The following is a 26,700-nucleotide window of genomic DNA, read 5'->3' as shown; positions in this document are numbered from 1 at the left end:
CATGCCTAATACAATCGTAATACAATACGTTGATATCAAAACATAACAAAACATATCACACATGTTTTTTTTTGTTTTTTTTCAGAAGTATGTGCATCAACAACAAATCTTCACAGTCAAAATCACAAAAAATCACATCTCTAAAGATTAGGCTACTCTTACAGGTGTCATATTGTGCCTGACGGTTACATACATTTTTTGCCTCTTTTGGGGGAGCGGGTTATCTTTCATATTAGCTCAATTCTTTTTGAGGGGGACACATTTACCTCTTCTCAATATTTGGCGAGACATGTCCCCTGCAAGGCCCCCTTAAAAATCTACACCTATGATCTCTGTCGACGAAAGCCAACCGCTGAAGCATTATCTCGGCCTTAACACATTAATTGCCAAGAACGAGTATACTCGTTATTGCCCGCCATGCGAATATCGCCAAAAACAAGTGAACTCGTTTTTGGGATCGTTGTTTCGTTTATTCGCTATATCTATTCATAATTCATGGCTGCAGCCTCTGCAGACCCTTCAGACCCTGTCTGAGCTGGCAGACGCTCAACACCACCCTCTACTGCTTTGCGGAGCCGATCTGAGCCGTCGGGGGCAGGGTTTAAATACTCAGGCGAGCCAGGCCTTTACAACGACGGCATGGGACACTAACCCCGCCCGCCCGTTCATGTGTAACGCTCGGTAATGTCGGGGACACGATCGCTGTGGATAACTGTAATGGCGATCAGATAATTGGATTCTTTTTTTTGCATTACATCAGAGACCAGGTAAGGACTCTATATATAAAACCTTGCGTTGATCTGATATTTCTTTCTCCCGCGATCAAAGCTATCTGTGTGGACTCTGTGTGTGCTTTCTACCGTTGGCTGCGGTGGGGCGGGGGGCGCCCTGCTACGAGGGCCATTTCATGTATGCACGAGGAGATATAATAATGATAATCTAGCGTTGATTTTAGGATGATTAGATAATCAGCAGAAAAATGACAACGTGATGACTGGATTACACTAAAATGCCTTTTTCCTCGTCTTTTCCTGGAATTACTCAGAATCACCCAAACCATACTCGTATTCAAAATGGTATAAAACGGAAATGTACAGATGAACAAACTATCTGTTTTGTGCATGTTGACTGGAAGCAACGCACTGACAATCGACGGGTGTATTAGACCCATAGCTATAATATAAGATATATTTTAAGCACTCGCAAATGTCACAGTCTAAAACTATGTCCATTGAATAAAGACCTGACGCTGAAGGGGGATCAGCGCCCCCTGCTGCTGGCGGTCAATGTGTTAAAGCGACATTCATATTTCTGTGTGCATTATGTTCATGAGAGGCTTTTCCGGCCAGTCAGAGCCTTGCACAGACCAATGCAACATGCTGCTCTGCTTTGAACTTTGACCCTCCCCCTCCCCCCTTCAAGCTGTTTCCCTAGCAACTCTGAAGCCGCGTCTACACAAAGTGGCGAGCCCTACTTTGATTTTAACCCTTTCACTACCACACTACAGAAGGTTAACACTTTCACTACCACACTACAGACGGTTAATATATATACAGGGCCGCCTGGGAGAAATGCGAGGCCCTGTGCGATTTTCTCATACAGTCAACATATTCTTAAATAATAGCGCTGCCCGAGGCTGGGCATGATACAGTCAACATATAGCAAGAGAGAGAGCGAGAGAGAGCTCCCGTTCTACAGTCAATATACAGTGTTATCGTTGCACAGACCCGGCAATGCCCCTGACCCTCCACCAGAGCAAGGCCAGAGAGAGAGAGAGAGAGAGAGAGAGACACATTGGAAAGAAACAACCCAAAACCAGAGCAAATTGAAATGCTATTTGGCCTTAAACAGAGAGTACATAGTGGCAGAATACCTGAGCACTGTGACTGACCCACTACTAAGAAGATCCTTGACTAGGTACAGACTCAGCGAGCACAGCCTAGCCATCGAGAAAGGCCGCCATAGGCAGACCTGGCTCCCAAGCGAAGACAGACCCACTGCACACAATATGAGGTGGAAACCGAGCTCCACTTCTTAACAACCTGCCCACTATACCAAGACATACTTCCCACAAATTGCAAACACCCAAAGAGACTTTGAAAACATCGACAATAACTCAAAACTCCCATACCTACTGAGAGAAATACAAGAATGTGAAATAAAGCCCATTTGAATTGAAGAGAGAGAGATAGATAGAGCATGTCTGTGTGTGTTAGAAAGAGAGAGATAGAGAGAGAGCATGTCTGTTTGTGTGTGTGTTAGAGAGAGAGCATGTATATGTGTGTTAGAAAGAGAGAGAAATATATAGAGAGAGAGCATGTCATTTTGTGTGTTAGAGAGAGATATAGAGCATGTCTGTGTGTGTTAGAAAGAGAGAGAGAGAGAGAGAGCATGTGTGTTTGTGTGTTAGAGAGAGAGAGCATGTCTGTGTGTGTGTGTTAGAGAGAGAGCATGTATGAGAGAGATAAGCAAAAATGAGCCCCTAAAGGATATTCAACTTTTAATGGAAGAACAAAACAGAAGGAAAAGATAACTTCACAAAGGCAACATGAATATACATAGATCCAAAAGGACAAAGATCAACACTTAAATCCAAAGAGAAGAGGGTCTATACCAGAGAAAACAAAGTAGCAAGGAGCCAATGGCCGACATCAGCTAAATAGGCTAACTGCAAATAGAGTAGCCAGGTACTGACACCAGGCTACACACCGTTAGCTACTACAACAGCTAGCCGGCCCGTTTGGCTCAATATAACGTTAGCTACGTTAGCTAGCCGGCCCGCTTTGGCTCAATATAACATTAGCTACAACAGCTAGCCGGCCCGTTTGGCTCCCGAGAGAGAGAGAGAGATATATCCACGGCGGGAATAGAATAGAGTGCATTAAAAACTCACCAAACGTCCAAGAGGATGGAGACAACCGCGTGGAGTTGACGAAGTGAATGAATGAATGAATGAAAACTTTATTTAACAGATTGCAGAATGGGTACAATACAGTACGGCTCAATACATACAATTGTTAAGGGGATGCAGACCTGAGAAAGACGTTTGTCTTGTTTCCATCAGGGTCCCCCATTTTCAATTCATATAGACATATATGACATACATGACATACAGATAGTCAGTACTGCTACATCTATACATTTATGACATACCAGATTTGCAAATACAGTACTGTTTGTGATACAGAAGGAGTCAAGAAAAGGGAGTATATACATTTGACGTAGAAACTGTACATTGGAGGTTGGGTGGGGGGGGTTGGGTACATTGGGATATTGACAACCATACTGGGTAATTTACATTGGAGGTGGTTGGGGGGGGGGGGGGGGGGGGGCGGGGGGCATACTGTATAAACAAGTAACACTGTACATTGAGGGGGGGGGGAGGAGACACTGTACAAACAAACACAATTGTACATTGAACTATTGACAAAACCATACTAGGTAAATGACTGTACATTGGAGGGGGTTGGAATGATTGGGTTAGGATATTTACAGGGGCCAGTGTTGAATTGCAGTCTCCCGTAGGTGTCCCTTGAGAGAGGTTTTGAAAGTGGGTAGTGATCCACATTCCTTTACAGCTTTGGGTAGGGCGTTCCACATTGATGTGGCATAATTGCGAAACGTGTTTAGTCCCTTATTTGAGCCGAATCTGGGTTTGACATGATTTGTGGAGCTCCCTCTGGTGTTGTGATCGTGGTATTCACTGACCTTTGGGAAGTATTTTGACATGTACATGGGTACCTTGGTCGTGTAGTGTATCTTGTAGACCAGGCCCATTGCAAGTTGTTGTACTCTGTCGTCTACTCTAAGCCATCCTAGGTTGTCGAAGTGGGCAGGGGTGAGGTGGGTTCTAGGAGTAAGGTCAAGCAGTAGTCTGACCAGTTTGTTTTGAGATGTTTGTAATTTTGTTTTTAGCGCCTTTGAGGTGCTTTGGTACCATGAGGTGCAAGCATAGTCGTAGTACCCCTGAATGAGTGCTCCTGCCAGAGTCTTCAGGGTGTTCTTGTTTACCAGAGAGGAGATCCGGTACAAGAATCGAGTTCGTTGGTTGACTTTTTTTATTACATTGGATGCCATTTTGTCACAGGAGAGATTAGCCTCTAGGATGGACCCCAGGTAGGTAATTTCATCTTTCCTTGTGACAATATTGTCACCCACTGTAACTGAGAAGCCGTCGGTCTTGCTGAGTTTGTTATTTGAACCGAAGAGAATGGACTCTGTTTTGCCCATGTGTAATGATAGTTTGTTATCAGCGAGCCATATGCAGATTCTGCCTAGTTCCGAGCTGAGGGTTTTTTCAACCTGTAACTTGTTCTTGTCAGAGACCAGCAGGGCTGAGTCGTCCGCAAACAGGAACAAGTTGCAGTCACAAGCTGACGACATGTCATTTGCATAAATTAGGAACAGTAGCGGTCCTAGTATGCTTCCTTGTGGAACACCACAGCTCACTGTGAGGGGGGGGGATAGGGTACCGTTTACCTCCCCCATCTGTTCCCTCCCCTCAAGGTAGGATTGCATCCAGCTCACTGATAGACTATCAAAACCAATTGCTTTTAGCTTGTCAATCAGAATGGAGTGATTGACCGTGTCAAAGGCCTTTTGTAGGTCCAGCATGACCATGCCGCAGTATTTGCCTGCGTCCACCTCTTGTTTGATGTGGTCATTCAAATAGAGAAGGCATGTGTCAGTGGAGTGGGATGTTCTGAAGCCAGATTGGAATTCGTAGATTAGATTTTTTTCCGCTAGGTACTTTTCGACCTGTTCGTAGACTATTTTTTCCATGACTTTCGAGATGGAGGTGAGAATAGAAACAGGGCGGTAGTTGCCTGGGTCTAATTTGCTGCCCTTTTTGTGCAGAGGGGTCACCCTCGCAATTTTGAAGTCCTTGGGGACGTGTCCCTGTTTTATGGAGAGGTTTATTATGTGTGTGATGATTGGTATGATGGCGGCTGCTGAGTCTCTGAGGAATTTGGAGGGAATGTTGTCATGGCCAGTGGCCTTGTTAGGTTGGAGGGCGCTCAGTTTATTGAGTACCTCATCTGTTGTTACCGTTTCCAGCTTGAAGTCGTCCTTGCGGACCCCTAGGTTTTTGTAGAAAGCTACTATGTGTTCTACCCCATAAAGCCCTGAGTGGGAGGGTAGTTTGTTTACCAGTGTTGTGGCTATGTTTGTGAAGAAAATGTTTAAGTAATTGGCTACATCCAGCTTGTCTGTGATGAGCGTGTTGTCAGTTTTTATGTTTATGTTTGAGAATCTGGTTTTAAGTTTTTTACTGCATCCTAGTTGATTATTGAGTAATTTCCAAAGTTCACGTGGTTTGTTTTTGTTTTCCTCAGTTTTGTCATTGATGAAATTCTTTTTTGCAGTTTTGATCATGGAGTTTACGTCGTTTCTTAGTCTGTTTCTTTCTAGTTTGAGTTCAGTCACGTGGGCTTGGAGTTCACTGCTCGTGCTTTTAGTAAGCTTTGACTGACTTTTACGAAACTCAGAGCATTTTTTGTCTCTGGTTTTCATAGCGGCCAGTATTTCGGAGTGCATCCACGGCTCAGCGCGATTTTTTACCCTGGTGGTTCTTAGGGGGGCCATGTCGTTTAGTATTGCTGAGAATTTGGTTTTGAAACCAAGCCATGTTTCGTCAACCAGTGTACCATTGAGTTCATCTGACCAGTCCAGACTCTCCAGTTCAAGGTTGAAGGCCTCGCTAGAGTAGGTTTTGAGGTCTCTAGATGTGACTGTTTTGTGGCAGCCAGCCTTTTGTTTTAGTTTTTTTCGGGTACAGAATATCATATAATGATCACTTAACCCACATGCTATAACCCCTTTATTTGAGATCTTGGACTTGTCGGAGGTCAGAATGAGGTCAATGGTAGTCTGAGTTGATTCACATACACGTGTGGGTTGGGTGATTAGCTGGCTGAGGCCATGCAGATCACAAAACCTACTGAAGGCCTTGAAGACGGGTGCATCTTTTCGTTGCATATCCGTGTTCCAGTCTCCAATAAGAATTTTGTCTACATCCTCAACTCCAGCTAAACACCCATCCATTGTATCATAAAAGCCACTATGATCTGGCGGCCTGTAGACTGTGCCAACCAGTAGGGATTTCGCCCTTTCGAATAGGATTTCCACCCATACAGTTTCAATTGATTTATGATTCAGGTCATTTCTGTTGATGAATTTGGTGTCCTTGTGTATGTACATACAGACACCACCTCCATGTTTGTTCCTATCATTCCTGATTATTGAGTAGTTCTCAATCTCTATCTCTGGATCTTTTACAGAATCGTCGAGCTTAGTTTCTGAGAAGCACAGTATGTTTGCCTTACCATTTATGAATATTTGCTTGATTTCATCCAATTTGTTTTTTAAGCTGTTAATGTTAATGTGAAAAATGTTCAGTCCATTGGCGTTGGTTATTTCATTTATGTTGGCAGGTTCGAAGTATTGTCCGTTTGTAATCTGTTCCTCTGTGTTGTTGTGGGTGGGAAGGGGGGAGGGGGGCGTCGGGTCCCGCGCCGTGTTGGAACAACAAAGAAGGGGGGAGGGGGGTGTCGGGTCCCGCGCCGTGCTGGGACAACAAAGGACTCGTTCCTGGTTGTTTTTGTTGTTAGCTCTGCTAGCTAGCCGGCTATCGGGCGTCGAGATGTTTACATCCCGCGTCGAGATGGTCGTCATGGTTTCGACCCTCGGTTCACCTCCTCTCGTCACTGCCTCACGTGTGCTCGTCTGCTGCGGCGTCATTGGGGAAGTGTTGCCGTCCGCGCAGTAGATGTAGCCACAGGTTGCGTTGTTGATGTTGTTGGTCGCGATGGGAACCTCCATCGCTTCTTGCTGTAGTCTCTGGTTCCGTGTCATTACGGGACCAGGGTTCTGATGTATGTCACCCGACATGAGCAGATATAATAAAAACATTGATCTCTTATTACACTTGCCTGCCGGGGGTAATTTCTTTCGTTCCGGATTTGCAGTAAGTACTGCGTGGATCGCCGAGGCACCGAAGGGTGGATGTTTCCTCTCCGTGCCCGTTAACAAGTAGAAGTCGCAATGGGACTGTTGATTTACGTTTTCGCTACCCTCCACTTCTGTCTGGAGTTGCTGCTTGAGTTGTGAATTCAGGTACAAATCCATAATCCACAGGAGGGAAAGTAGAAAATGCGCAAAGTACTTTGTTGTTGCTCTGTTGCGTTGGCTGTTGCGTTGATTACGGGAGCTACGTAAAATGCGACCGTCCATGTTGAAGCCGGAAGTTGGTCATTCATCTGCCGAATGACCGTCCTCTTCATCTTGGCATAACAATGCTGCACGCGCTCTCTCTAGGTTAGCTAACGCTAGTTAGCCTTTAGCTAAGCTAGCTACTAGCCGACATCATCATGGCTATCCCGACTGAACCACACGTTAGCACTCGATATTATAACGTAGCTAAAGCTAACTAGCTGTCCCTGCCTTTAGCTAAGCCGACATGGCTAGCCTGACTGAACTGTCTAACATGCAACAACTTTCATCTTCAGTCCATCTGCCGAATGACCGTCCTCTTCGTTTTGGCTGGCATAACTAAGCATAACCTCCAAAGCTGCACGCGCGAAATAGTCAAACGCAGCTGACGCACGCCGGCGTACACATGATGTAACCCCTCCCTTCGTTGAAACCAATAGTATGTCTTCTGCAGAGCCCCAGAGCTCCAATAGTGAGTATGTCTGCTGCAGAGCCGCAGAGCCAGGAACATTCTACAAACGTGTCTAATGTGAAATATATAAGCATATAAGCAAAATTAGATTTTAGGTCTGTGATGAAAAAGGGCCTGACAGGGCCGCCCTGAGGCGGCCCTGTATATATATATATATTTTTGTAATACATTTTTTATTCTTGTTTCTTGTAATTTTTTATTCTTGTTTTATTATTATTACAGACATGGATTGCCAGTAGTAACCTGTTGACCTCATTGGTTAAAAATCAAGAATGTCAAAGACCAGTCCAACATTCAACACAAGACGTGGAAGCAGATATAGCTAGCTACCTACTGTAACTACTGTAGTTTAGTAATAGTGAATTTGCCAGTGCTGATGGGCAACAAGACAAGTATATTGACACGTTAGCTAGCTAGCACCAGTGTTGGGCAGTAGCTAGCTACAAGTAGCGACACTACATAGCTTCAATACATTTCTCAGTAGCGTGATGGTAGCGTCACTACTTTTGAACCAAGTAGCGTTCTCTGTAGTGCAGCTATTTTTAGATCCAAGTAGTGACGTAGCGTGAGCAAAACGCTACACGCTACTGTCCGGAGAAACAGACTAAATAAAGATTTGTGAAAAAAAATAATCCCCGGAGAAAACCCACTATGATTGGTTGGTTGGTTTAGATATGAGTATGACGACTCACGATTGGGTGGTTAGGCCAAAACATTACGGGTAGGCCAATCAGAAGCAGGATAGGGCGGGACATGCCACTCCAGCTCCGCAAATCAGGAAGTGAAAATCAAAACACAGACCACTGAATGAATGAATGAAACATTTATTTAACAGATTACATGAGCCAGTCTGCGTGAAATGGCAGAGGGATTCGATGTTTCCAGGGCTGATGGCATTGATGAAGATGATGTCAATAACAACAATGCCTCTCCATGGGCCTATCTGGAAAAATGTATGAGTTTGACTGAAAAAACGCCTAAAACATATGTGTTTAGGTGTTTATTGTGTCAGCCAAAAACGAAGCTGCTCTCAACTTCCCACACGGCCAGCACTAACTTGAGAACAAAAAGCCAGACCGAGGGCTTGTTTCAGTTTTATAACAATTAAACTGAACAATTTTTTTACCTGCCTATTTGTTTGGTGGAAACTTGATCATGAAGTAAAAAATAATGGAAAAAAAGGAGTGCCGATGTAGTTAGCTATTTTTGCCATGTTCTTGTAGTGTAGCTTGCTACATTTCTCTGGGGATAGCTTCCATTGTAGTTGAGCTATATTTAATCGAGAGTAACTTGTAGTGTAGCTTACTACATTTTCCAAGTAGCTTGCCCATCACTGGCTAGCACTATATAAAATTACTGACTATTCTGACAGAGAACGTTGTCAAATTGGTCATTAGTTCCATGGTGTTAATAATGTGTAATAATAGTGTCAAAGAACATTAGCTAATGTTAGCTAGCTGATGCTATTCGCTAGTTAGCTATCAAGCTAATGTCAGTTCAGCTAATGTTAGCTAGCTAGCCCAGCTAATCTGCTTGCTACAAAGGCTTATTGCTGCCACGCAAAATGAAAAAAATATGTTGTGGCCTCAAAATAGTATTTTGTTACCTCAACATGTATTTAGTTACCTCAAATTAATAAATATTGGGCCTCAAAATAATATTTTGTGGCCTCAAAATAGTTACCTCAAGTATTTTTTGAGGCCTCAAAATAATATTTTGTGGCCTCAAAATAGTATTTTGTTCCCTTTTGACTTGAACAAACCTTCACTCACTGGAAATATCTTTTTCCCATAGATAGATATACAAAAATGTGAGTCTCTCTCTCCCATTCTATCTCTCTCTCTCCCTCTCTTTCTCTCCCTCTCTCTCTTTCTCGAACGCAGTGAGCGCTCCGTAATATGATCATGATCATTATGATCGACCCCCCTTCCCCCCCCCCCCCCCCCCCCCCCGCACCCTCCCTTGCCTGACCATGGCATTTAGTGAAATTATGCCAATGCTCTAGGGGCTGAGCCCCCCTAAAGGTCTGATGCTAGAACCGCCCCTGGTTAACCTTCTGTATTGTCGCAGTGAAAGAGTTAACCCTTTGGTAGTGTGGTAGTGAAAGGGTTAAACAAGCCATACCCATCACCATGAGTCGAGCGGAGGCAGACTTCTGATCTAGCTCCGTCTTGATGACGCAGGTGTAATTGCCCTGGTCTCTCTTGTTCACATTGGTGATGATCAGAGTTGATTCCTCCAGCGAGATCCTGAGATCACAGACAAACAACAAGTACGACTGGTGACATGAATGAATGGTTTTATTCCGGTCTTCTTTTACAAAGCAATGTACAGTAGTAGAAAATGTATAAAAGAAAGAAAATTAACGAAAAGGTGTAGGCTGAAGCCGAGGCTTATAATTGCCTACCCTTTTTACATTACATTATTTACAAAAAAATAAAAAATAACCATATTCAGTACATAATTTTGCAAAAACAAAAGCTTACAAAAGTTTCATATACAAAACATATACACATTTATTTATTAGTTTTTATATATTTATATATATATTAGAGCTGGGCCGTTAACGGCGTTAACGTGCTGCGTTATCGCGAGACTAGTGTCGCGCGATAATATAATTAACGCCGTTAACATTTTTTTCAGCGTTGGGTCTCGTCTGGGACATTCGCGGATGTATACCATACCAACCTGGTCGAACTACTCTGTGTGTGTGTGTGTGTGTGTGTGGGGGGGGGGGGAGGGGCGTGAAGTTCGTGAACACGTGAGCGGGGCATGCGTGAAGCTCATTACCATCAGCTGAGCTGCATGACAATGGCGGACGCTGTGAGCAGAAGAGATATCTATGGTAACATTAAGCACAGTTTGCTTCAGGGGTATTTTATTTTCAAAAAGCTTCCAGATGGAAACCTCGACAAGACGAAGGTGATTTGCACTTTGTGCAAAGCGCAAATGACCTACTGTAGGAGTTCCTCGAGTCTTAAATACCACCTGAGCAAGAAGCATCAAATTGATGTTATGAAGGAAGGTGCCGCCGCGGCCGGACCAAGCACAGCTGCACCGGGGAAAAGTGCTCGTCAAACTACACTGTTTGAGTGCAACCAAGGCAAGCCCGTCAGCACAGCTTTATCAGCCAAGCTGACTAACCTCCTAGCCCAGTGGATTGCCATCAATTGCCGGCCTATCAGCGTGGTTGAAGATGATGGACTCGAGCTTCTTCTCCGGGCGGCGACAGGCGACCCGTGTTACAAGCTACCTGCGAGGCGAACTATCATGAGGAGAATTCATGACCAACACGCCACAGAGAAAGTTGTGAAGGAAAAGAAGTTGGCCGCGGCGTCGTGTGTAGCACTGACTGGGGACCATTGGACATCGGTCAGCAACGATAATTACCTAGGCGTTACTGCACACTTCATCGATGCCAGCTGGGAACTTCACTCGTTCGCCTTGGGTACGTTTGTTATTTAATTTATTTAATTGACCACGGTTAAGTTGGTTTCAGGGGGGACCCTGATGTAAACAAGACAAACGTCTTTCTCTGGTCTGCATCCCCTTAACAATTGTGTGTATTGAGCTGTACTGTATTGTACCCATTCTGCAATCTGTTAATAACATTTTCATTAATTCATTCATTCATTCATTCATTCATTCAGGCTGGATACCCAGCCATCCAACCATATAACCATCCAACTGGCTGAATATTCATTCCAACCTGAAACCAACCCACCGTGGCATGTAGTATTAAATAAAATTTATAAACTTAAACAGATGTGTCCTTCAGTTATTGGTGTAAAGGTTTGGAATTATCTCCATAGCGAGCTTAAGGGATGTAATATACATTTTAAAAATTGTCAGTATGAAAGTCAAATGTGATCTGAATAGTGAGATATTTTATTTTATTTTTATTCTTTATTATTATTATCATTTAATTAGTTCTTGTTTAAACTGTGGATTGTTTTTCTTGTATATGGTATACATTTTTTACTAGCAAACTTATTCTGATCTACTTTGTCTGTACTAGGTGTGATTAAAACAGAGGAGCGCCACTTTGCAGAGGCGTGTGCCAGGCAGTTTCTGGACGTCGCTAATCAGTGGGAGATAGCCGACAAAATCACCACCATTGGGACAGACAGCGCTCCCAACATGATAGCAGCAGGGAGGATACTGCCATTCGAGCACATGCCCTGCATTGCGCACCTCATACAGAGGGCCATTGTAATGTCCCTTCGGGATAGTGGTTTTGATGGTGTCCTGGCCAAGTGTCGAAAAGTGGTCGGACATTTCAAACACAGTCCGGCCAACACAGATGAGCTGAATGTCCAGCAAGCATCCTGTGAACAAGAGCCAGAGTCACTCGTGCAAGATGTTCCAACACGTTGGAATTCCACCCTTGCAATGATCAATCGTTTGAGGCGCAACAGAGTCCCAGTGCACGCAACGCTGGCCCAGCATAAGCACAAGCTGGTCCTCCCAACAGATGCTGAATACGAGAAGCTGGCAAAGCTGGAGAAACTGCTGGAGCCATGCAGGTACTGTATGGTCTACAAAGATAGCGTGTTCTTAAATTGGCATACAACTTCTTTTAAAAGTCACTTTGTATTTAATTAAGAAATGCATGCCCTTAAATACTATAAATGATTCAGAATCAGAACTTATAAAAGTGTAATCTTAGTTAAAGTGTGTGTGTGTGTGTGTGTGTGTTTCAGAACTTTAAAAAAAGAGTGTAATCTGAGTTAAATTAATTGGCCATATTTTGTGTGTGTAGGTACATCACTGAGCTCCTTGGTGGGGACAAGTATGTATCCTGCTCTGTGGTTCTACCTGCCCTGCGCCACCTTGAGCACGCAATGAAGATCTCGGATGAGGATCCTGCCTACATTGTGCGATTCAAGAATGCCTTCACCCAGGACCTCAACCAGCGGAGGGAGAAAAGTAACCTGGAATGGCTGAAGGTATGTGAGACTGACTAGAAAATAACTGTATTGTCTGACCATTATAGACTGTTAAGCCAGTAGATTGATCAATGGATAGATGAATGAGTCATGAAGAAATATGGTGGTTGGATTTGCAAAGTTACTTTAATTTTTATTTTTTTCATCATCAATTAATTATTATTTATTTTTGTTCATCAAAGGTAGCTACTGCTGTGGATCCACGCTTTAAGGACCTCAAATGCCTGCCCAAAGCAGAGAGGGGGCCAGTGTGGGCAACACTGAGTGAGTTGGTGAAGGCAGAAGAACCTGCTCTGCAGCCCCCGAGGGAGGAGAACCCTGAGCCACCTAAAAAGAAAACACTAGTGATGGGATCAGACTCGGAGTCTGATGACGACTCACCAGTGCCCAATCTTGTGGAGAGGTACAAGGTAGAGCCAAGTGCCAGCTTGGATCAGTGTCCACTGAAGTGGTGGTCAGACCACACTGCCGCCTACGGTAAGCTGGCCCACATTGCCCTGAAGTACTTCGGGAGCCCTGCCTCAACTGTCCCATGCGAGAGACTGTTCTCTTTATCGGGCCATATTGTGCAGAAGAGGAGAGCTAGTTTGTCACCAGACAATGTCAACAAGCTGGTCTGCCTTAGTGACTGGTGGAAGAAGGAGAAATAGAGACTGATTGAGTCAAGCCATTTGTTTTGTTTTTGTTTAACCTTTATTTACCCAGGGTAGGTTCGCTGAGCACAGATGCTCTTTTTCAGCTACGCCCTGCTTCAGTCACACAGTTCCAATCACACCTGGGAGCTGCCCAGTACAACCACAGTCTGACACTGAGTAACTCCACTGGAGCAGTTGGGGGTTAAGTGCCTTGCTCAACATTTTGTCATTTAGCTGACGCTTTTGTCCAAAGAGACTTACAAGTTCTGTACGACAGGTCAGCAGGAAGGACCAGCAGCAGTACTTTCATGCACTTTTAATTCCCAAGATAAATATATGGCATTGCTTTTGTTGTTCATTTAATTGAGGGATTTGTTTAAGCTGTCTTTATGTCCGCTGATGCATAACAAAGTGCTCTTCAGTGCTGACTATTAGTTGATAAACAACACACTGCTATTCAATGCAGACTATTAGTTGATAAACAACACACTGCTATTCAATGCAGACTATTAGTTGATAAACAACACAGTGCTATTCAGTTAGCTCTTGAAACGGGCCTCCAGATGCTTAAGGCCACCCCTGGTTGGCATGTTCCTTTAACACACATTCTGTCAGATTATATTAACTGATTTCCAGTTTGGTAGTTTGTCACATCACTGGACCTGTCTGTATAGGCCCCTACATGCTCTACTCCACTGTAGTCTACAGACTGATATGTGCTCTCTACTCCACTGTAGTCTACAGACTGATTTAGCCTGCAGACCTGTCTATAATGTGCTCTCTACTCCACTGTAGTCACAACTGAGTAACAATGTTCATCAAAGAGTGCTGAAACTCTCTCTCTCTTTGAAAGTTTGAAATGCGGTACTGTTCTGTACTGATAATATTATTTATTTGTGTGAATAAAACAACACTGAGTAACTCCACTGGAGCAGTTGGGGGTTAAGTGCCTTGCTCAACATTTTGTCATTTAGCTGACGCTTTTGTCCAAAGCGACTTACAAGTTCTGTACGACAGGTCAGCAGGAAGGACCAGCAGCAGTACTTTCATGCACTTTTAATTCCCAAGATAAATATATGGCATTGCTTTTGTTGTTAATTTAATTGAGGGATTTGTTTAAGCTGTCTTTATGTCCGCTGATGCATAACAAAGTGCTCTTCAGTGCTGACTAGTAGTTTATAAACAACACACTGCTATTCAATGCAGACTATTAGTTGATAAACAACACACTGCTATTCAATGCAGACTATTAGTTGATAAACAACACAGTGCTATTCAGTTAGCTCTTGAAACGGGCCTCCAGATGCTTAAGGCCACCCCTGATTGGCATGTTCCTTTAACACACATTCTGTCAGATTATATTAACTGATTTCCAGTTTGGTAGTTTGTCACATCACTGGACCTGTCTGTATAGGCCCCTACATGCTCTACTCCACTGTAGTCTACAGACTGATATGTGCTCTCTACTCCACTGTAGTCTACAGACTGATTTAGCCTGCAGACCTGTCTATAATGTGCTCTCTACTCCACTGTAGTCACAACTGAGTAACAATGTTCATCAAAGAGTGCTGAAACTCTCTCTCTTTGAAAGTTTGAAATGCGGTACTGTTCTGTACTGATAATATTATTTATTTGTGTGAATAAAACAACACTGAGTAACTCCACTGGAGCAGTTGGGGGTTAAGTGCCTTGCTCAAGAGCACTTCAGCGGCATATTTTTTTTTCATTCAGTTAACCTCAAGTTGAACCGTTCAGTCTGCTGCTGTTCCCTTCTGTCACCACTTGGTGTCTCTGTTGCTGCTGTCTGAGAGATGGGAGAACTGCAGAAACTCAGAGGCTCCCTCTCCCTCTCTCTCTCTCCTCTCTCTCTCTCTCTCTCTCTTTGAAAGTTTGAAATGCGGTACTGATATTATTTATTTGTGTGAATAAAACGATTTATTAAACACAAGTACATCTTATTGAACATTATTTTGATATTTCATTACCAATTATCATAGCAAAACAGCTTTTTCAAACAGTCTGTAATGCATTTTGGAAACGGGAGATGGGCTCATGGTGTAATGGGCCACCTGGCCTGAGAAACGTAAGGAGGAAAGTAAAAGTAAGGACTTACTTCTGGTCATTATTTGGGTAGAACACACATATTTTGAATGCCTTAGGCAGACCTTTTTTTTTTTTTTGAGCCATTTTAATCTAGATTAATCTAGATTAATTCCAGGATTGCATATAGATTAATCTAGATTAAAAAAATTAATCTATGCCCAGCTCTAATATATATATATATATATATATATATATATTTTTTTTTTGTCACGATTTGAATACAGTTATGTTATAATAAAATATAATTAGGATAATAATAAGGTTTTATATTTATGTATCACCTTATATTTGAATAATTTCTTAAATGTATGTATCGAACATCATCGGTAATGGTCTACGATTTCAGTCGTAACATCTTGCCTTTGGATACTGTACTGTAGTACTGCACATTGTAGTACTACTACACAGTACAAAGCCATAATTCATGGGGGGGGGGGGGGGACTCACCTCCAGCCAATGATGACAAACTGTCTGTTTTTCAGCCAGTGCGTTGATACAGGAGTACTGACGTCACTTTTTACTCCACACTCAAACCGCACGTCACTCCCTCTGAGAACTTTCAAATCCTGTGGCCTTGTGATGAATGTGGTTGGCTCTGAGAGAAGTGGATTCAAAATATTAGAGCCCTGTAAAGTTACTCTGAGAGAAGTGGATTAAAAATATTAGAGCACTGTAAAGTTACTCTGAGATAAGTGGATTAAAAATATTAGAGCATTGTAAAGTTACTCTGAGAGAAGTGGATAAAAAATATTAGAGCCCTGTAAAGTTACTCTGAGAGAAGTGGATTAAAATATTAGAGCACTGTAAAGTTACTCTGAGAGAAGTGGATTCAAAATATTAGAGCACTGTAAAGTTACTCAGAGAGAAGTGGATTAAAATATTAGAGCACTGTGTAAAGTTACTCTGAGTGAAGTGGATTAAAATAGTATAGCACTGTAAAGTTACCCGGAGTGAAGTGGATTGAAATATTATAGCACTGTAAAGTTACTCTGAGAGAAGTGGATTCAAAATATTATAGCACTGTAAAGTTACTCTGGGAGAGGTGGAGTAAAACATTATAGCACTGTAATGTAAAGTTACCCGGAGTAGTGGATTAAAACATTATAGTAGTATCGAGGGTCTGTGTGGGAGCACACCAGATCATCTTATAAATCTTTATTTGGTGTTAGTATTGACCAATGTTTGACATACAAAGTAAATACTTGTAGTAGCAAATAAAGATTTATAAGATGACGCGTGTGCGACGGGATGCTCCACTTTGATATTACACAAAGCATGTTTGTGTACAGCTCATAGCTTGCCAAATTATAAATTTTGTCCTAAATCAGAACACACAGCTTCACCTTTTACTTCCACTCGGATTTGACTCTCATCTCTTCCTGCGATGTTGCTGACGACACACAGGTACGTTCCCTGGTCGTCGACACGAATGCGCTTGATCTCTAGGGTCCCATTGCTGTGGACCTTAAAGCGACTCCCTTCGAGATTCCCCTGTCCATACTTAGACCTGTGCAAACAGAAGCGCAAACACAGGCACATGCAAGTGTGCAGTCACATAAGCACACACACACACACGCACGCACGCACGCACGCACGCACGCACGCACACACACACACACACACACACACACACTCACACTCACACTCACACTCACACTCACACTCACACTCACACTCACACTCACACACACACACACACACACACACACACACACACACTCACACTCACACTCACACTCACACACACACACACTCACACTCACACTCACACTCACACTCACACTCACACTCACACTCACACACACTCACACACACACACTAGGGTTGCATGATACACCGATACTAGAAAAGTATCGCGATACCCATATGTTGAAAACGGTTCAATATTTTATAAATCATTTCCCATGTTCCGTCATCTAATAATATATTATAACTTTTCCGGATATTTTAGATTTTTGCCGTGGTATTGTTTTAGAATCAGTACCGTGATACTGGTATCGGTATCTTCATAAGCGAGCCAGTGAAGACACTCTTTATAACCCTTTCACTGTGATAATACAGAAGGTTAACCCTTTCACTGCCACACGACAAATGGTTAACCCTTTCACTACCACACTACAGAATGTTAACCCTTTCACTACCACAACCACACTATGCAGACGGTGTGGTAGTGAAAGGGTTAACCTTCTGTAGTGTGGTAGTGAAAGGGATAAGCGCGAGCACCATGACAGAACCCTGTCCTCACCAACGCTGGTCGGGCACTGGAGATCCAAAGTAGCGGCATTCCAAGAAGGTAGGGCTGCCCTCCGCCACCTTCACCAGCTCATTCCTGGGTGGCATTATACGTGGTGTTGAATCTACAGACACACAGAACAAGGCTCTATTACGCTGTTTTATATGGTCTCTTGATCATAGTCAACAATAGTGAATATCGCATTGGTTTCTTTTCACGTTCAGGATCCAAATTAGATTTTTCTTTTCTTTACTGGGTTGAGGAAGCCAGGTTGATATGATATGATATGATACATTTATTTATATTGCTCCCCTCAACCAATAGTCGGCCCGGGGCGCATCCCGGGAAAGAAAGAGAAACAAAAAAGACAGGAACAATACAAAAACAGAAAAAAATACATGCAGTCCAACCAAGCAGATAGAGAACAGACAGACATAATACACCAGTCATACTACAATACAAAACTAGCTCATGGATTGTTTATGGCGAAAAGGTGGGTTTTGAGCATGGCCTTAAAGGTCCGTAGAGTGCCTGCAGATTTCAAGTTGAGTGGGAGCTTGTTCCATTGTTCATTGAAGACTATTAGTATATTACTACTGTTGTCATACCAGAAGAAGAAGAAGGCGGCCTGTGACCCATTTTGGGTCCGACCCGTAGATTAAGAAACCAGAGGATATTGTATTCGATATTCTATACTGTACAACATGACATTGGATCACAATGTTTTAGATTCCGATTAGATTAGATTATAATGTATTGTCATTATACAGCACAAGTACCGTACAAGGAAAATAAGTTTGGCATCCAACCAGAGTCCAAATGTAGCAGTAAAGTGCAATAGTAGTATATAATGTACAGGTGATTATATAGCCATAACTTATGTAGACTTTATTTTGAATGATTATTTTAATTATTATTTTGTATTCTCACCATTGCACATTGTGCCATTGCACCTTACTGTACAGTTTTATTTATATGTATCTTATATTGCAACTGACTGTTGATTGTCACATCCTGGTTCACCACATACACAATCTCGTTGCACTGTCTTGTACTGTGTAATGACAATAAAGTGAATCTAATCTAATCTAATTTACAGGTGATTAAATGGGGTATAAAATATATAAATTCGTACTACTGGGTGTAGTGCTAATCAGATGTAGGTACAGAGTTGTAATATTAATGCAGGTGTAAAAGTAGGTATAGGAGGATTATATGTGGCGTCTTACGTAGTACATTGACGAAAGCGTTAGCCAGCAGGTAGCCGTACTGGTTGGAAGCGTTGCACTGGTACACGGCGGTGTTTGCAAGGGTCGCACCGCGGAAGCTCAGCGTGTCGCCCGACGCCTGCCGGCTGGGGTGGGGATCGGCAGCTGGGGGAGACAGAGACATAGTGAAAATACTGAAGCAATTACTGTCCCCTTCGCTTCATTGTAACGTGGGCTTCTGAAGACATGACATGTAACTGAGATCACAGGCTCTACAAATAAACGTAAATATAAATAAACTTGACTTTAGCAGTTGGACAAGTGGAGGATTTATAAATATATTATATATATATATCGATATATGCATAATATAATTGAAAATGTTTTATATACAGCCGTCAATGGCCTCAGTATTGTTAGGGTAGATGCTTACTTTCTATTGGCTCTCCATTGATGAACCAGTGAATAGAGGGGCGGGGGATCCCGTCAGAGCGACACACCAGATGTCCACTCTCCTCAGGCGCCAACACCAAGTCAGTGGGCTTCTCCAACCAGAACGGTGCCGCTGGCCATATAAAGTTTGATTTAGATGTGAAAACATTATTAAATAAGAACGATATTCCATTTGTTCCATCCAGTTTAATAAAGAAGAAAACAATATACAAATAAGTCTCGGACGACTGCAGGTGTATTTACAAGTAGCGTCTCAACTTCCTGTTCCGGTCGCTGCGCTACTGTGCAGGACCGTCTGTTATAGAGGCGCTGTCTAGATATTCTCTATCTCCCCCAGAGTCTTTAACATACTGTGTAAAGGCTGAGAAATAATAATAAACAAACACACAAAAATGTGGACAAATACCTGTATAACCCACACCCAGGCTATGTGACTATAAATCATGTGTCCATTATGTGACTAGCCCATGGAATAGTCCCTGTGCCAGGCAGGCACTCTGGTCGCCCTGGTGGATCGGCGTAAGTCCGCCCTAGGTGCAGGGGACGACACAGTGGGCCCCGGTGGGGGATCGGCTCCCGGGTCCAAAGGGGCCGGTGGTGACGCCTGAAGGACCGTGTGCGAAGCAGGCAGCGTCCCGCGCCGGGGTTGGCTCGCCAACGTGAGTACCGGTGGCGATGTGGGGGACACAAGGTCGCAGTTGGGGTCAGGCAGACGTGGTGTGACAACGAGTGCTGGTGGTACGGTGACACGGGTCGCCAGGTCGTCGTAAATTGATCGAGGAGGTGGAAGGTTGTTGCGAACAGGGCTGAACCTGCGCAGGAACCTCCTGTTCCGAAGTGTGACTCTGCCCGAGCCGTCGACCTTGACCACGTATTGGTCATGCTGGCGTACCTCCACAACACTGCCAGTCCTGTCCCATTTGTTGGGGTAGGGCCCTGTCTGGTTCTGTACACGGACCATGTCCCCTACCATGAGTGGCGGGAGGCGTTTTGTGTGCTCTGCCCAGGCATCCGCTGTGCGGATGTGGCGTTTGCGGAGAGCCTCCTCCCTTGCCGTCAGTGTCTCACGCCAGGTCTCGTGTGGTCTGTACTTCCCAGGTACAACCGGGATGAAGTCACGTATCGGGCGGCCGAAGACACACATTGCCGGAGATATTTTCGTGTCAGGGTCAGGTGTGTTACGATATTGCAGGATCGCTCTCTGCACAGCATCTGTGTCAAGCTCCCCCTTTGGGCCGGTGTTGTCCGTGATAAGGCGTTTCATTGTCTTTACCCCAATCTCAGCTCGGCAGTTGCTGTGGGGGAAGGCCACAGATGAGAGGCGGTGGTGTACGCCCCATCCGTATAGAAATGACCTGGTCTCGGTGGAGGTGAACTCTGGGCCCTTGTCTGATGTGAGCTCTTCTGGCGTCCCGTACGTCACGAAGGCCCGACGTAGGTGATTTATGAGGCCGGCGGCGCCCCCCGTCGCCTTCGAGATGATCGGCCAGTTTGAGTACCGGTCCACCGTCACGAGGTAGTGCACGCCCCTGTGCATGAAGAAGTCCGAACACACCGCCTGAAAAGGGTAAACAACTGGGATCGGCGGGGTTGGCGGCGCTCCAGGCTGTGAAGGTGCCATCCGGTGGCAGTGCTCGCAGTTCCTCCGAGTGGCGCTGATGTCAGCCGACATGCCTGGCCAGAACACAGAGGACATCAGTCATGGTGATTGTAAAGCCAGCGAAGTCCACCGTGGGTGCGCTAAAAATGAACTTCTCCGGGTTGAGGACTATTCCATTCCGGCCGCATATGTCCAGCCACTGGACCGCCTGGAAGTAGCTCTCCTCAATCGTATCTGACCATAGTAGCGTGTCGTCTATGCACTTAGTTTTGTTGCCTATGTCCGCGACAACCTCGTCATACCGTCGCGAGTAACCGTCCCCCGATGCCATGTACCCCTGCGGGGCCGACAGGTACCGGTAGCGGCCCCATGGGGTTATGAACGTCGTCTTGTGGCGATCGTCCTTGTGTAATGGGACGCTGTGGTAACCATTCCAGGCATCAAACACAGTCTTGAGTTTCCCGTTAGGCACACATCTCGCTTGGTGGAATGGAGATTGGGTGTGGTGGGTCTCGCGGAGTGCATACTTGTTCAGGGCCTGGAAGTCGACAGTGCGTCGCGGTTTGCCTGTCTTCTTCGCGCAGATCACCATGCGATGACACCACGTCACCGGTGTACCGATTGGTACTTCCTCCAACACGCCGAGGCGGACGTCCTGGTCGAAGCCTGCCTTTACCTCCTCTTGCCAGTGTAGGGCCACGGGGATGGGGGTGTGACAGGCAACCGGTGTCGCATCCTCATTAAGCATGAGGCGGAGTGGTGGGCCGGTCATTTTCGGTAATGTCTGGTGGGGGCATGTGTTAAATGTGCTCTGAGCGTACAGTTCTAACAAGTGTCTCCGTAACGCCTTCCTGTTAGCCTCGATCGCCAACATGGGGAGTGTGGTTGGCCTGGTCGGCGGCTCCGCACGCCGCGGGCAGTCACATACTTCTGATGTCGCCAGATTCACCTCCCCGAGTGTTGGGAACTCGGCGGAGATCATTCCCAGGTCCACGCAGGCTGCGCGGGAGAGAAATATGCGGTCTGAGGTGTCCTTCACATACGCGATTTGGCGTGTCTCCAACCTTCGAGCGTCACCACTGTTGCCGGCGAATCTGACTACCGCAGCTCCGAGGATCCGAATTCCCTTATTGTTCGCAGCTTTCATGGTCATGGATACGGGGATGAGGTCCTCTGTGCTTAGGCCCATTTGTTGAGCGACTTTAATGCCGATCAGGCAGCTTTGGCATCCCATATCGGCCATAGCAGGCAGGGATACTGCACAGGTGCGTTTTAGGAGGTCAAAACCCAGAGCCTTGTAATCCTTGTGCTCGGTGGTGAGAGTGAGGTTGACGTATGGCTGCGGGCTGGACGCACGCTTCATCCACTTGTCGCACATATCATCGTACAGGTGGTGAGCGAGGGGAAGCGTGCGTAACTCGCCATCTGTGCTGATTGTGCATAGCTCAACGAATGCTGCTGTCTGCTCGTCACACATCCAGTCTGTCTCTCCGGGTGGGGGCCTAGTCGATCGGCCACCCAGGCAGGCCCTCTCGAGGTGATTCTGGCGGCCACACTTCCGACACTTTTTACCGTATGCTGGGCACTCGGCACGTCTGGCGTGCCACTGGGGTGTTTTGCCGTGGCCCACCTCGCCGCAGTGGATGCATACCCCTTCGGGCTTGGCCTTTGGTTTCTCTAGCCTGGCTCCTCCTCTGGCGCGGGTGTCCTGTTGTCTCACCCGCCTGTACGAACTGCTGACCGTGTCCGCGCTCTGAGGGTCAAGCAGGCGCGATGCAGAGCGCTTTCCAGACTCCTTAGCCTCGATATACTCGATCATGTCCTTTAGTGGCATGTTCTGGTTCTTCTCACCGAGCAGGTCGAGCTGTATTTCCGAATCTGCAATGCCACGGGCAATCACGTCACGTAGGATCTCTTCCGTGAAGTCGTTGACTTGGTCGCACCCTGTCCTAGTGCATTTCATCTGGTACTTGCACGTGTCCGCCTGCCCCTTGATGCGGGCGTGGAACGACCGGATGGGCTCTTCATAACCCTGCCGCATGTTAGACAGGGCTGCCCGAGCTACCATGGTGTTCTCTGCGCGAACGGCGAGTGCCTTCATGGCAGCGAGGACGTCCTCCTCGTCGTTGCCCGCTAGGCTCCTGCCTGCCGCGCGTGTGAGGTCCTTCCTCAGATCCTCCTCGCAGCACTCCAGTAGCTGTGAAACTATGTCGGGCCCGACCAGCTTGGTGCCTGTTTTATACTCACCCCAGCGGGTTACAAAGTATGACCAGGCCTCGCCCGTTCCGGCCAGTGCTATGGAGGGACGCTTTAGCTTCTCCATTTTAGCATTTGCGCCCGGCGCCCAGGGGGCTGCGCCTGCGACATGTATAGTGGCGTGTACACTTAACCACGGCCGCCGCTACATGCTCAGCTACATAGTCACAATCCTCAATAGGGCACTCTGCATTTATAAGCACCATTGTCAGTTATTTGGATGAATAATTAATAGCTTGCTTCCAATGTATAAAAATTACTTCAGACTACAGCTGTAGCTCCAAAAAAAAAATCCCTTTTGGCATCTTCCGTTGGAACTAATAATAAAAGTCCACTATAATCCAATGAAAGCAAAAAAAAATCCATACCAATTGTCGACGTTAACAGTGTCCTGGTCCTTTAAGTCGACAAGGTGCCGTGTTGTTTGCCGATGGCTCCGTCGACTATCCGACTTTCTCCGGTCTGTTTGCGCACCTCGTCGTCCTCCTCTGATCCACAGTCCACTGATCATATCCGTTGGACTACATCCAGATATTTGTATATAAATAAGAACGATATTCCATTTGTTCCATCCAGTTTAATAAAGAAGAAAACAATATACAAATAAGTCTCGGACGACTGCAGGTGTATTTACAAGTAGCGTCTCAACTTCCTGTTCCGGTCGCTGCGCTACTGTGCAGGACCGTCTGTTATAGAGGCGCTGTCTAGATATTCTCTAATTATTATTATTTATTTTCTATACATTTTCTCCCATCCCCAATTTAGTCATTTAGCCAATTCCCTTCCTGGTTGTTGTGCGCATTGCCCTACTGTTGGTCCGGGGAGGGTGTAGAACTACCACATGCCTCCTCTGATACACGCTGAGTCGCCAGCTGCTTCTTTTCACCTGACAGCAAGGTGTTTCACTGGCAGAACGTAACTCATGCGGAGGTTCACGCTATTTCCCCCTAGATCTCCTCCCTGCTGAACCGGCGCCCCAACCAACCAGTAGCAACAACCAGGACTCATACACCACCGGCTTCCCACCCGTGAACACTGACAAGGGACGACTGACCAAGCAGGAGGTACCGCTGACAGCTGGATTAGATCCCAGATTCTCTGCGGTGGTAGGAGAGTGCTTAGACCTCTACGCTACCCAGATGTGAAAACATTATTAAAGCTGGTGGTAGAACAGAGAACGTGTTTCCCGAAAGAATGTATACATGTCTCACCTTTGACTTTTACGGTTATGGTGTGCTCGATGTAGCCAATCTTATTGGCAGCTCTGCAGACGTATTCAGCTATATCCTCAAACTCAGCCTTGGGGATCTGAATCATCTTGTTGAAGTTCTTGACCCTCATGCGTGACGTCACCTCCAGTTCCTCGCCATCTTTGGTCCAGGTAACGTGAGGAGTCGGCCTTCAGCGTAACGGTAAACAATAAGGCTTGAATTAGGATTATTAATGACTGGATAAGTAAAGGTCATACGCATTCTAACCGTAATAACTAGAACGTACACATTTACTTACATGACATACAGGTATATAGTACTGTTACGTTTGTGAGATATATGATATGCAAATATACAGTACTGTTACCCATAGATCCTGACAGAGTATATACATATGATGGGGAGGAGACTGTACATTAGGAGGGGGTGGGTGGGTGGGAGAGAAATATACATACGGCGGGGAGAGAATATATACATACGGTGGTGAGGAGACTGTACATTAGGAGGGGGTGGGAGGGTGGGAGAGAAATATACATACGGTGGGGAGATAATATATACATACGGAGGGGAGGAGACTGTCTATTAGGAGGGGGTCGGGGGTTTGGACATTTACGGTGGCCAGTTTCGAATTGCAGCCTCCCGTAGGTGCTCTTTTAGAGTGGTTTTGAATGTGGGTAGGGATTCACATTCCTTTACAGCTTTGGGTAGGGCGTTCCACTTTGATGTGGCATAATTACTAAACGTGTTTAGTCCCTTGTTTGAGCCGAATCTGGGTTTAACATGATTTGTTGACCTTCCTCTGGTGTTGTGGTCGTGGTATTCACTGACCTTTGGGAAGTATTTTGACATGTACATGGGTACCTTAGTCGTATAGTGTATCTTGTAGTTGTAGACCAGGCCCATTGCAAGTTGCTGTACTCTGTCGTCTACTCTAAGCCATTCTAGCTAATCAAAGTGGGCAGGGGTGAGGTGGGTTCTAGGAGTAAGGTCAAGTAATACTCTGACCAGTTTGTTTTGTGATGTTTGTAATCTTGTTTTTAGCGCCTTTGAGGTGCTTTGGTACCATGAGGTGCAAGCATAGTCGTAGTACCCTTGAATGAGTGCTCCTGCCAGAGTCTTCAGGGTATTCTTGTTTACCAGAGAGGAGATCCGGTACAAGAATCGAGTTTGTTGGTTGACTTTTTTTATTACCTTGGATGCCATTTTGTCACAGGAAAGATTTGCCTCTAGGATGGACCCTAGGTATGTAATTTCATCTTTCCTTGTGACAATATTGTCCCCCACTGTAACTGAGAAGCCGTCGGTCTTGCTGAGTTTGTTATTTGATCCGAAGAGAATGGACTCTGATAGTTTGTTATCAGCGAGCCAGGTGCAGATTCTGCCGAGTTCTGAGCTGAGGGTTTTTTCAACCTGTAACTTGTTCTTGTCAGAGACCAGCAGGGCTGAGTCGTCCGCGAACAAGAACAAGTTGCAGTCACAAGCTGACGACATGTCATTTGCATAAATTAGGAACAGTAGCGGTCCTAGTATGCTTCCTTGTGGAACCAGGGGCGTAGCTGGGGGGGGGTAGCTTAGGATGATTCCAAGGGCCCAGCACTGGGGGGGGGGCCCAAAAAAAAAGAAAATGTTTAAGTAATTGGCTACATCCAGCTTGTCTGTGATGAGCGTGTTGTCCGTCTTTATGTTTATGTTTGAGAAACTGGTTTTAAGTTTTTTACTGCAGCCTAGTTGATTATTGAGTAATTTCCAAAGTTCACATGGTTTGTTTTTTGTGGTTTTGATCATGGTGTTTACGTCATTTCTTAGTCTGTTTCTTTTCATTTTTAGTTCAACCACATGGGCTAATTCCTGAGAACGGCGCTATGGAGCAATATGTGCATTTTGCTAAAAGCATTCGCGTTGCTCGCCTGTACACGCTACTATTTCCAATTCAAAAGTATATAATAGGTATTATGTTTCATCGTGAATGCATCAAAGTGGGGGGGGGGGGGGGGGGGCGTTTTTTGATGCTCTGATCGTCATCAACGGCATTCGTTTTTAATACTACATACGATCGACTGGATCGATATGAAATCATTGTAGGATCAAGGTGGAATTGACGTCAGATAGTCCTTACCTTTGATCTGGGGTATCCCAAAAAGAATATTCCAATTGTCTGATCGCAATTTCCAGTATTATATAATAATAATGCGGCACAACACATCGAGCCGCCATGGACGCGGTCCAATGTGATTGGGTGAACCACTACACTTGCCTGGACCAAAATTCTCAAGTAAGTAAGTAAGTAAGTAAGTAAGTAAGTAAGTAAGTAAGTAAGTAAGTAAGTAAGTAAGTAAGTAAGTAAGTAAGTAAGTAAGTAAGTAAGTAA

The 26,700-nt window shown here is 45.1% G+C and overlaps 1 protein-coding gene across 1 annotated transcript in view; it reads right to left on the bottom strand.

Moving 5' to 3' along the window:
- The window catches only part of nfascb (neurofascin homolog (chicken) b), a gene marked incomplete at its 3' end in the record, with an annotated part of 89,525 nt that overhangs the window by 49,185 nt on the left and 13,640 nt on the right, over positions 1-26,700 (bottom strand). The window contains exons 8-14 of the mRNA XM_084332962.1: positions 24,333-24,520; positions 19,246-19,377; positions 18,834-18,977; positions 17,617-17,728; positions 16,715-16,878; positions 15,819-15,966; positions 9,809-9,933 (exon numbers count right to left, since the gene is read on the bottom strand). Coding sequence (XP_084189088.1) covers positions 9,809-9,933; positions 15,819-15,966; positions 16,715-16,878; positions 17,617-17,728; positions 18,834-18,977; positions 19,246-19,377; positions 24,333-24,520 — 1,013 coding nt within the window. The remainder of the gene's footprint in view (positions 1-9,808; positions 9,934-15,818; positions 15,967-16,714; positions 16,879-17,616; positions 17,729-18,833; positions 18,978-19,245; positions 19,378-24,332; positions 24,521-26,700) is intronic.

This window comes from Notolepis coatsorum (genome assembly GCF_963971535.1).
Source record: "Notolepis coatsorum genome assembly, chromosome: 17".
Lineage (NCBI taxonomy): Eukaryota > Metazoa > Chordata > Actinopteri > Aulopiformes > Paralepididae > Notolepis > Notolepis coatsorum.
Note: the sequence above shows the minus strand (reverse complement) of the source record. Positions and strands in the feature narration are given on the sequence as shown.